Source organism: Diadema antillarum, unplaced genomic scaffold, assembly GCF_040938485.1.
Source record: "Diadema antillarum isolate AM-2024a unplaced genomic scaffold, OU_Dant_1.0 scf00000180, whole genome shotgun sequence".
Taxonomy (NCBI): Eukaryota; Metazoa; Echinodermata; class Echinoidea; order Diadematoida; family Diadematidae; genus Diadema; species Diadema antillarum.
The window spans coordinates 1824827-1837070 of NW_027271069.1; the positions used below are offsets into that span (position 1 = coordinate 1824827).

The 12244-nt window shown below is 40.9% G+C and overlaps 1 protein-coding gene across 1 annotated transcript in view; it reads right to left on the reverse strand.

The window, feature by feature from the left end:
* Window positions 1–1471: 1471 nt before the first annotated feature.
* The window catches only part of LOC139723013 (phosphatidate phosphatase LPIN2-like), a 49951-nt gene continuing 39178 nt past the window's right edge, over window positions 1472–12244 (reverse strand). The window contains exons 9-18 of the mRNA XM_071634290.1: window positions 11729–11799; window positions 11221–11384; window positions 10647–10748; window positions 9310–9362; window positions 8751–8892; window positions 7462–7610; window positions 6574–6813; window positions 4969–5083; window positions 4379–4482; window positions 1472–3470 (exon numbers count right to left, since the gene is read on the reverse strand). Of these exons, the coding sequence (XP_071490391.1) occupies window positions 3305–3470; window positions 4379–4482; window positions 4969–5083; window positions 6574–6813; window positions 7462–7610; window positions 8751–8892; window positions 9310–9362; window positions 10647–10748; window positions 11221–11384; window positions 11729–11799 (1306 nt within the window). The 3' untranslated portion in view covers window positions 1472–3304. The remainder of the gene's footprint in view (window positions 3471–4378; window positions 4483–4968; window positions 5084–6573; window positions 6814–7461; window positions 7611–8750; window positions 8893–9309; window positions 9363–10646; window positions 10749–11220; window positions 11385–11728; window positions 11800–12244) is intronic.

The following is a 12244-nucleotide window of genomic DNA, read 5'->3' on the forward strand; positions in this document are numbered from 1 at the left end:
GTCGATACAAACTCTAATCACTCGTACGATTTCAATGGTTCCCATTTTATGAGAACGTAAATAGTCGCTCCCACTCAAAGCGCGTCTCTACCTCTCAAGTATTGCAACATCTGAGATATCTGCAATCTTTCAGTGTCTGGAGTTGATTATAGCAGTGATGCATCGTACTGTTTTCAAACCAATTGCAAATACTGAACTCTGATTCTATTAATAGTTGCACTTTAAAACCCCACGTGGAGAATGCTACACTGGCAAAATCACAGTGCACACAGCGTGGCAAAATCACGTCGACGGTTATCAATCAGCTCGACGTCAACGCACAAGCAGAACATCACCCCTTCTCCAGCCCCTCTCATCTTAAAATTCCCTCTTATGTATTCAAGTTATTGCCACTCATCTGACAGAAGTTGCACAACAGCCGTAAGTGTCTTCACTTAAAGGGCAGAAAGGGCACAAAGCCCACTAATTTTTGCACTCAACCACATTAGCATCGTTATGGCTCTGACTGGGCAAAGTTTGATTTCTGCCAAACCACCCCAGTCATATCCCTTGTGATAAGAATTTCAAATTCAAATCACGCAGATCATCCAACCAACTCCTACAATTCGAATGGCTCTCATGACTGCATGGATGTAATCCACACAGTCATTATAAAGTGTACCAAAGCCTGCTCTCCTTTCCCGATGCAATATAAATTGTCACAATTTGTATCTTGTTTATTTTCCTCAAAAATGTTTGCTAACTTCCTGCCTCTCCAGCCAGCGATTTCAGACATACAGTGTATCTCTCCTCCAGGTCCTGACGAGGTAAATGGCGAAAAAGTGTGCAATATATGACAAGGGAAAAAAAAAATGAAGCATTTACAAAATCTATGCCTGTAGCTGAGGTAACACATACACCCATTATGATTACCTGATCTCAAAACATAGGATCTAAAGCAAACAAGAATTTTTTGTTTTCTTCTCTTTAAACTTTGGAAAAAGTTAATGACATTGATGAATGCTGTGCTAATCAGAAACCAATTGCTGTGGAAGACTGCACACATATCACCCTGCACTAATTAAAAAAAGGGAAGATAACAAGCCAAAGCAGCTATGTGTATGCTACACAGCGCAGTCTATGCATAGATAGTGACTTTTGTATGAACCCCTTGGGGTGTGGGAGTAATGTATTTCACTCATATGTGCAGCATTTCTCTACTTTCTTTCTCTCTTATTTCCCATTCAGCAAATTTCCATAAATCTCCAGACATCTACAGAGACTTTCAGACACAAAAATTACTCCAAAATACAGCTGATTGAGATAAACACTGGCAAAAGTCTTTAGAGCTGTCTTAACTGACAACTCACAAATCCCTGCAGACACATTAGGCAGTGGACAGATGTCAACTGATGCTTTTCAAGGAAGGTAAAGGTAGCTGGTTTACTGGCCCTAGCACTGACCTGTCACACTCGTTTTCTCTGTACATCAGGCAAAGCGCATACATCATCCTAAGACTGCTGACATTCATAGAATGTAATTGACAGTGTGTGGTAGCAGCACTTTTTCCATATCTTCTCCACGACATGACCTTTTAACAAAGGAAGTACAGTGCATGTCTCGAGAGGCTCACGCTAAGTTTGTGTACTTTCTCTAGAAAATATCGGTAATATACACATACAGTGTATATACCCAAGTGAAAAAGCAAGCAAACATTCGTAAGACTAACAGCAATGACACAGATCAGAGATAGTCCGAGTTTGATCTGCTGCTTTCATACGACAACACTTGATCATAACAACTTTCTCTTTGGAGTCATTCCTCCTTTAAAGCTGCGATTGCACAACAAATTCCATTAAAACATTTCTTTATCTCTGTTTGGAGTGTGTGTTTTTTTGTGTGTGTCATTACTGTCCAGTGACTACAGCACATATTGCTTTAATCCTGCAAAGCTATGAATATGTTCATCACCCCAACAGGTCACTCTCTGCAGAGCTGTCAGCTTCAAATGAAGCAGCTGCCCAATTTCTCAGCCATACACACAGACAGGCAAATAACGCGTTGGCTCAATGATGCTAGCATACAACGTACTGACAATGCTCCCTAATAAAGCGAACACAGCCTTCAAAGGCCATAGCATCACTGACTTACAAACATTTATACCAAAACTCAAGAGTAGAACACTTATTGCCTTCTGCTTCTTATGATTGCAGCGGTCAGTGATTGCAAACGAGCAATGCGACAAGCTAACGGCAACTCTGAAGGGAGGGATTACATTTTGTTTCCAATTAGACTGCAGCACATGAGTATCAGCTTCCAACAAGTTCAGATGGATATATCATAATACAACACTTGTACCGTATATAGAAAGCAATGCCAAATTCCACATGTTTGCTCTGCACGTTTACTGGTGAGCATTAATGAGCACATACATAATGTAGTTTACAAGCTCACTTTACCCGGTAAGTTGCGAGCGTAACGTGAATCGTTGATAGAGCATAGCAGGCACTCTGGTCAGCAGCAAAAGATGAAATCAATCTCCATCGACAAACAGCATTATTTTTGCAGTGGTGGTGATGCGAGATATTAGAACTTTCATCTCTGGATTGCCGTTCTCGACGCAAAGTCTGAGAGAGAAAGGTGAGGCGGGGTCGGTCAGCGGCGACGCAAAGCTGCTCACTGCATGATGTCATAAAACTGAGCTCCCTCGCATGAATTCTGCCCTTTCCACCATTCTGCAACGTCGACGGGGCACAGCTCGCATCGCACAAACAAAGGCACGATGCGTAATCGCCATCACACGAGTCTTCAGGCTTGAATACACAGACGACTTCAAAGAACTTTCTGTGGTCCATTGTCCCACTGGTGCGCATAGCAGCAACCGGACTGCAACAATGCCCTCATTACGGGTCTCACAGACAGAGTTGTTGAAGTTTTCAGGCTCTTTTCTTTCCAGACCCTATCGCTGTAAGTTGCCCCCAGAGCGATGGGGGTCATCAGCAATCTCCGCGTCTTATTTCACCATCACAGTTTGGCGCGGAGGGCAGCAGACTCCTTCCCAGGTGCCTTCCACCTCCTTTCATTTCAGATCAGGATTGAAAGTGGACGGCCAGACTGGCCGACTGATTTGTGCATGGCAGCCGTTGATCGGTTCTTCTCTTAACCCATTGAACAATCAAGCTTTTGGATTGTGAATCATTTCAGGAAATTTCCTTTCCAATGGGCAGCACGAGTTGGATCGAGATTGAAAGGATTAAAGAAGACTGGCCAATCATCAGCTGCTAATGAGCTCCTTCGGTTCCTCCACCCACCCCCTGGTCCACCTTCAGGGTGAGGTCTCCTTGAGGAGGTCGTCGTCTGGGGCAAGGTTTGGGAGGGGGTTACGCCAGTAGGTGAAGGCGCTGAACTCGGCCGGTGCCTCGAGGGCCATGCTGGTGCGCCGGCTGAGAGGCGGGAACACATGGTCTACCAGGTCCTTCATCTTTGGGTAGCTGCACAACAATCAAGACAAAGAAAGAAAATGTATGATAGAGACTTTCTTCTCCAGTGAAAGTCTTTTCCCTTTGCAGGTATATGCTAGCACTTCCTGGGATGGTTAAACCATAAATAAATTTCAAGAAAATTTATCATGCTTTTTGCATTCTTACATAAAGTACAATATGAAATGTTACTAATTGCCTAAAGACATTTTGGCTTGATAATTATTCCTCCATTCTTTAACACAGCTGCTTTCTCAGCACAAGGGGCGGCTGCTCCATTTGGAAGATACCATCATATCACAATGATCTTGTGAATTAAATCGAAATTCATGCACTGCAATTCTAAAGTGCTGGTCCATCACTTGAATAAAAAGCCACTAGAAATGTAGCACCAATCATGCTAATGCCTTGTGCACTGCAATAGCCTAGTTACCATGCTGACATGTACTGAGAGCCATCATGCCATTATCATCTCACCTCAATAACATGCAGGGACTGGCCAACTACTGTAAAAGTGGAAATTTTCGCGGTGTTGACATTTTCACGCATTTTGCGCAAACAGAAACTAGCGTGAAAATAAAAGCACGCGAATATTTTTGCTTGCCATATGTTCCTGAGAGTGATGTCTTGATTCCACGGAATTAAAAACACGCGAAACCCTTCTTACCCGGCCAAGCGTGAAAAATTAGTCGCGCGAAAATATCCACTTTTACAGTATTGAACAGGATATTAATTTTTTTTCTGTAAATCTGTCAACTGATCCATGCAAATGAATCTACATGCTGCAGATATCTTTTAAATCTTCAGCTTCAAAAGAGACGTGCGGAAAAAATCCTTGTCAATTCCAGCAATGCAAATATTGATGGAAATATGAGGTTATAGGTCTAGAGTGGTCGGGTGATAGATACAATTGTACTTACGATGATTGGAATGTTCGCGTCATCTCGTGGGTGACTTTACCCTGCGGATTGATGGTGAAGATCCGCGACACGGGAATGCCAACAGCTCGGTATGCCCACGTATCCTATAATTGAGAAGGCAAAAAAACAAATGATAATTCTTCTCCTGCTATGATTCCATTGTTTTTGCTTTAAATCTAAATTTCTCATGCACATTTTGATTAAAATACACTGCACATGTGCTACAAATTATGATAATTTACATGGAAAAAAATGCAGACATAAAATCAAACTGATACTGAATTGAAACTACACTACTGTAAGATACAGCTTGCCATAATTTCTAATACAAAAGATATATTCTAAGATGAACAGAAAAACCTTAAACTCTGTGCACAAACAAGTTATGAAAAAATGAACTTTAAAGATGCACAAATATACAGCAAATGCATCCAATACCACACAAAGTATGTTTCATGATGCATATTTTCTTTTCTTTTTTTCTTCTTTTTTTTTGTATGATGGCAGGGAGGGCCATTTTACATAAGGTATGTGACTATGAAGCACTATTACAGGTGTTTTCATGGTATACAAGTGTGATAAGCCCTTACATTGATCCTGTTGCCAAAGCCAGCGTAAAATGGCTTTATACTTTCTGGGAAGAGGGATTCGATGTCCTTCAGACACTTGATCTTGAACTCCTCGGGTTTGCGTATGATGACCTCACTGTATGGACATCAGGAGACAGAAAGACAAACTATGAGATCTCCTGACCATTACTACTAGACAAGACAAGACAAGACAAGACAAGACAAGACAAGACAAGACAAGACAAGACAAGACAAGACAAGACAAGACAAGACAAGACAATACAATGCAATACATTTGATATTCAATACCCTCTACCCATATGGCTCTGAGTGCTAATACGAAATGATAGAAATTGAACATTTATAATTACATTTCAGAATAAAAAAATAACATTTAAACCACGCTTCAAACCATCAATTGAACATCATACAATACATTGTAGGACCACAAAGGCAATGTATGCAAACCATATTATACAAAGTGGGCATGCTCTACGATGCACTATACTGGATTGTATTACAACAAATACTAAATTATCCCGAGTGCTGTTTTGTTTCACCTCGGCCGAACTACACAAGGGATAATTTAGCATTCAAAGTTCCATGGAGTCCAGTACTAAAGATCTGTAGAGCATGCCCTAATCATTGTAGTAAATAGCTCCCCCAATCGACATGAATTTCCCTAGGTCTAGGCCCTAGATCTAACATTAGACTCACCTTAGGCCTACTGCGATTTCTTGCACACAGAGTTAACTGTAACCTTGTTTACGTAGCGCATAGCCGCGTGTGCATGTTGCAGAGCAGACCTTGCGTATACTAAACTGTTACATTCGTGCATCCAGTGCTCTACGCGCGCATATGTTGAAATGCTTGGCCTTGTCCTACTACATCCCTGGCTGCAGCAGTGCGCGAATCTCTGCGTAGATAAAGCGTAGGCGTGCTGTAAGCGTTCGGTATAGTGGCACGACCGTCTACTATACGGAAGTTTTTCCACAATCACATGATGCAATCTATTAAAACTATCACAACAGATATTTTACTCTACCTATTTACTATAAAGATATACATATCAGTTACATCATATCTCATATCAGTCTATAAGGTACAAAATGAGAATGTATGCAAAGGCTGGTTGGAGCATAATCAAAAGTATTTAAAGGCAGCTATCAAACTTTAGCACGCCACAAGTACAAGAAGAAAAATACCACTTGTGGATTGGCACAGACTGATTACTGATCCTACAGAGCATTTACTTAACCCGTTGAGGACGGACTGATTTTGCTACAACACGCATTTCCCATAGACCCCTGCCCGAGTATATTTAAGACTCGTCTTCAACGGGTTAAAAATAATGACTTCATAAATACATGAAAGAAATGCTGAAGATATCGATACTGCTACGCATCTATTATACCCCAGAGGGCATATACCTAAAGTATAACAGCTGTAACATACCAGTATTGTGTAAACTATTATAATTATGTAAGAGGAGAAAATACCAACAAAAAAAAATTATAACAAATGTGGGAAGGAGGTGTGATAGATGTTATGGAGCACAATAGAAGGGAAATACTACACACAAAGAACACAAAATGCAGACAAGACAAGGAATGTCTTCCCCCCTACCTATGGAAAGCCTGGAAGAGTGAGCTAGGGTTGAGGAGCAGCGGCCCGTCCGGCAGGGAAGCCTTGTCCTGCTGGATGCTGTTGAGGTAGCCCTTGGTCAAGCGGGCCTGACCGATGGCCCGCGAGGACAAGTAGAGGAAGTTGTAGCTGTTGTGCTTGATGTTGGAGTAGAGCTGCGCCACACCGATGTGGGTCCAGTCCTTCCCGAGAACAGGCAGGATCTGGCCAAAGACGTCCGACCTGGGATGAGAAACAAAAATGTATTTCATTATGGCCGCACTGTGTATGTTTCACAAAATACTCCATAAAGAGGAAGTAACAGAAAAAGGACTATGCATTCTGATTCTGCTTGTTTGTTTGTCATCATTAGCCCAGTCTCTGTAGAGTAAAATTTTTGTATCAAAATCTGTTAATCTTTGTATTCTTTTTTTTTCTTCATCATTTGAATCTTGCTCTGATGTTTCAACCCTTTCATCTGATCAATAAAAATTCAAAGAAAAAAAAATCTATCACTGGCAAATTATACATGGTGCACAGAACAATATACACATTATATCAGAGACTATTGCATGCAGCAAGGGGCAATTATGCAAAGAACTGGATGCCTCAAGTACCACATATAGCAAAATCTTTCCTTGGGCAGGAGGAGGCGGAGATGAGTGTTCCGAATTCAAATTTTGATTGCGCAACATTCAACATGCATTCTGGTTGATCAACATCAAAACATTCATTCAGATGTTGAGGTCTACAATGCCTTCTCTACGTACAGTTGTGCATATGATTTCACGGTGCAAATACATGCCTCATTAAACATACATTGCCGTACACAGATGACTTTTCAGCTGTATATCTCTACAAATGGCACAATGCACCTGAATCCAGACTTACTTTGTGATGGTGCCGTCAATGTCTGAGATGATGATCTTGTCACAGTGGCTCCAGAGGTAGATGGTGGACTCACAGACTGACGTGCCCTGATAGCGAGTGGTGACGGAGTAGCGGATCTCATTGGGACCTGGCTGGAGGTTGAGACTCTCCTGAAGAAGAAGAAGAAAAAAAAATGGAAGGATGAGGAGGGCCATCGATGATAATAGCTTAGAAAATTAATGTAAGACTTGCATCAAAGATTCTGTATAATACGCCAAATACTTCACCAGATTTTTATTTTCATGAATTTCACGAGTAGGGTGCCATTCGCAAATTTCTAAACATGCAAAGATATTAACTCTGGTCCCGATATAACTGTGATGTGCACACATACATTTCTCCATTCAGAACTGTACTTCACAACTGCGAATCTAACCACTCGCGAACTTGTTGGGAAGTTCTGATTCACAAATAATTAAGACTTTCTAAATATATGGCATTAACAGTAAAGGAAATTGAAGAGAGGGGAATAAAAAGTGCCAGAGGGCAACGAACATGTTCTGTTGTGGGCAGTATCACTAGCCAATTCATAACCTTGCCTCTAAGAATAGAAACAACGCTTGGCTATTTATGCATAAAATTAACAAAGCCAGCTACACTTTGAATAGTTCAAACGATCCATACCATCATCTCAAACAAGACTGAAGTGCAATTATGCAGCTATCTAGATGGTATTCTCTTGGGATAGCTTATTTGTTTTAAGTTTATATGAGAATAATACGGGCAGGTAATGTCAGGGTGAGAACAAAAAAGACAGTCAATGCAAGCCATAAAGCATACAAACAATCACAGAAACTTGACACTCCTCAAAAATTACACTATTTAGATCAAAACAGAAGGAGACATCGTATTTCAATTTGTAAGGTGGAGCTTCAGCATTACTATTCATTCCTGAATGTTACTATGCATTCCTGGATGTCCAATCTGAGAGCTTACAGGTGAATTGAAAACCTGGAAAATGTATGTCTCGTAAATAATATGGAGAAAAGTAGCTCTACAACTGTATGATATACACTAAAAAAAAAGGAACCATTTGTTTGCGTAGCAGCATTTAAAATAAAGCAGTATGGCTGTGCATTGCAGGTAGAGAACTTATGGGATTAAAACAAAGATAATGGATCAAACACAATGGCAACACATGTTCACCCCAACACACACACATACCCACACACAGATACACAGACACACACACCCTTAACCACTCCCTGATGCTTTCGAAAAGCAAACAAAAGCTCCTCTTCCTCACTCACCAGTTGTTCAGAAGACAGCCTGATGATCTTGCGGTACCTCTCTGTCCCCGTCCGTCGCCTCAACGACGGCTTGTCAGGACTGGGCGGGGCTTCCAGCTCGTCTGCCGAGTTGTTTCCCGACTCCACCGAGTATTTCTGTAACCTGGCCGGGAATGTGAAAGTGAAATAGAAGGGATAAAATGAAAGCTGCCAACATCCAGTATGACTTTGCCAAACGTTAACACTGTTCTAATCATGGTTACACTTTCCATCTACAATGTAACTCTGTCATAAGGGTCTGGGTGCAAAAAACATATCGATACAGATGATGCGAAGCTGAACTGCAGGAAGAAAAAGGTGACAGTGGCCAAATAATGCAGGATTTTTCCATCTTCTTGGCAAATAACCAGGTTGGCCTCAATTAGAAAATCTTTCTCAACTTCATAATAAGTGCAACTGTAACCTCATTCTATGGGTTTGGATTTGCATCACATGCAGACATATGAAGAGATATCAAGAGGTTATAAAGCTGAAAAAAAAGAAGATAGAAGACAAAATCAGATTTTGACTACATATGTACCTGTCATCGTCTTCAGTCTGAATTATGTCATCCATTGCTCCCAATGACTGCTCCTGGATCAAAATAAATGGAATATAAAAAGCATGTTTCATCAAAAATGTTTCCATTCACAATGAACCATTGGTGGTAGTATTTTGAAATATCACTGCTTAAAGGGTGTGTACAGTTCTGGTCGAGGTGAGGATTTAGCTTTTAATGTTTTGCGGGATATTCAGAAACCACTCTGTGAGATGTCAAAGAGCATGCAATTCTAAGGGGTATCAAAAGTTTATTTGACGAAAATCGGTTTTGAAATGGCTGAGATATCCAAAAACAAGGTGAAACAAAGAGATCCTAATAAAGTTGTGGCCTGTCGCCTTTTATTATTATCACTTTTTTGGATATCTCAGCCATTTGAAAACCAATTTTCATCAAATAAACAATGAATCCTTCTTAAAATTACATGCTCTTTCATATTTCATACGAGGTTTCTCATTATCTCACTTAGGAATGTTCAAAACAAAAATCCCCACCTCAACCAGTACTGTACAGTCCCTTTAACTCTGGTAAATTTGAATCAATGATTATAAGGGGAAAGTCTCATCTCTTCATTTAGTCATATACCTATAAATCTATTAATCTTCTTACCAATCATTCATCAATTCCTAAATTCATCATCTCTTTCCTTTTTTTTTTTTTTTTGGGGGGGGGGGGGGGGGAGTGAATTGTACATTTACTTTTCTTTCCAAGTGTGTAAGGACCAATGAACTAAGTTAAGCCATATCATTGCCAGAATTTTTTTATCACAGGGCTCTAACATGTCTTGTAAAAAGTAGAAATTACAGCATTTTCACACAGATAATAACTCCACAATAAAAGTATATTGGGTAATTTACCATCTCCTCTGAGGGACCCTTTTGATCTTTTTCATTTTCGTTCTCTGGATTTTCCTTTCACATCAAGTCAAACTACCGTACTGATAACACTGCATTACTTGTATTTTGCACTATTTTGCTATCTTGTCCCATATCTTCATGTTGCATTCTTATATTCCATATTGCTACTGTTTTATGTCTCGGCATCTTATGTTTTGTGATAAACCAAAAAGTTCTAGGGCAGTTAACCCCTTAACAATTTTCCTGAACCCTTCCCCTGACCCTAAACCTATCCCTAACCCTATTCTTAACTCTAACCTTATCACTAACCAGTATTTAGCCGGTTGGGGGGGGGGGGGGGGGGGGGGGGGGGTAATTGCTCTGATATGGAGCCAAAATAGGGACTATATTATCTTGTCTTGTTTGACTTTCTCATGTTTTGTTCTGAAGAGGGGCTACAGCTAATCCCCTTCCGGTACTCACCTTCTTTGGTGTAGTGGGTTTGGGGGTGCTACCCCACAGCCAGGAGGCCAGGCTTCTCTTCCCCTTCGGCATCTGCTCCTTCATGATATTTGTGGCTACCTCCTGAAAGGTGGACACGGAGAGGCAGCGCCGAGAAAAATACATCAAGTAATATGTTAGAAAGGAATTGAAGGGATAATGGAATATTGAGGAAAGTGCTCTGTAATATCTTCACTGGAAACACACTTGAGAAGGTTGTCAATCTCTCATTATACAAATGACACACAGGTCTGAGTTCGTAAGTCAGGATTGTGTGCATAAGGTAACTATGGAATGCTTAACCCCCAAAGTGAGGCTGAGTGGGTTTGGGCTAAATTTCATAAGTAGATAAACAATAAAAAACATAGAGCCAATAATGGTGCGGCCTAAATTTTGATTTCGTTGTAACCGGAATTTCGTTATAACTGTGTTCATTCTAACAGGAGCACACCATATCAACTAGTCCATACCAATCCTGGTAACACACACGCTCTCTCTTTCTCCCTTTCTATCTTTCTTTCCTATTTTGCATCATTATAACATTTCACGAACTCACCTCCGGAAGGGGTTTTTGGAAGGCAAGCAGAGATACGATGACTGGTCCTGCCATCTGCCAGTTAAAGAACTTGTTGTTCATGCGCAGCACCAGCTTGGGGTTGGACAGAATGGTGGGGTCCTTGCAGAACTCCTCGTACGTTATCAGGTGCTTCTGAAATTCATCTGAAATTCATCGAGGAGAAATAATAATATCGAAAGTTTGTCCTTTCAACTGGATCTGATGGGCGAGAGTGATGGGTTTTCTATTTGTTTTCATTCCTTGTGCACTGTGTGAATGCTAATGAACCAAACATCAATGCAGACTCAATTAAATCTACTGCACACTCACATCATATTAGCAATGTCCATTATGCTGCAAGTGCAAGCATACCTAACCATGATCCTTCATCAATAAAGACACACATATTTCATTATGCTGACATGAGAAACATTGTGTGGGACTATCCAGGGATGTCTCATTATAACACGTGCAATTTGATCTTTGACCTTTGACTTTTGACACTCACCCATGGGTATTGTATCTTCATCTTCCTTAAGGCCACCACAGAGAGAGAGTTGCATGCCTCGCAGGTTATCACTAAAATAAAGAGATAGAAACACAACAATCAGTTTTCCAATATCATCTTTTTCTATTTCTCTCACAGCTGCCTAATTCCATAGACATACTGATACACAGTAATAACATTCTGAGGGCCAAGAAAGTCTTGCTTAAAGATTGATCTCTTTCTTCATCAATCCATTCATCTTTCCATCCATCATCAATCAACCTGTCAATCTCTCTATCTCTCCGTTTTAACTGCATATTGTCTGTCTGTTTCTCCTCCTCCAACTTCCTCCTCACTTTATAATCATCCTCCTCCTCCCTTCTCCTCCTGCTCTTCCTCCACCTCCTGTTCTTCCTCCTCCTCCTCCTCCCACTCCTCTTCCTCCATATCCTTCTCCTCCTCCTCTTCCTCCTACTTCCTCTTCTTCCTCCACCCTCCCCCCCCCAACAACTCCTACTCCCTCTACAACTCCTTTTC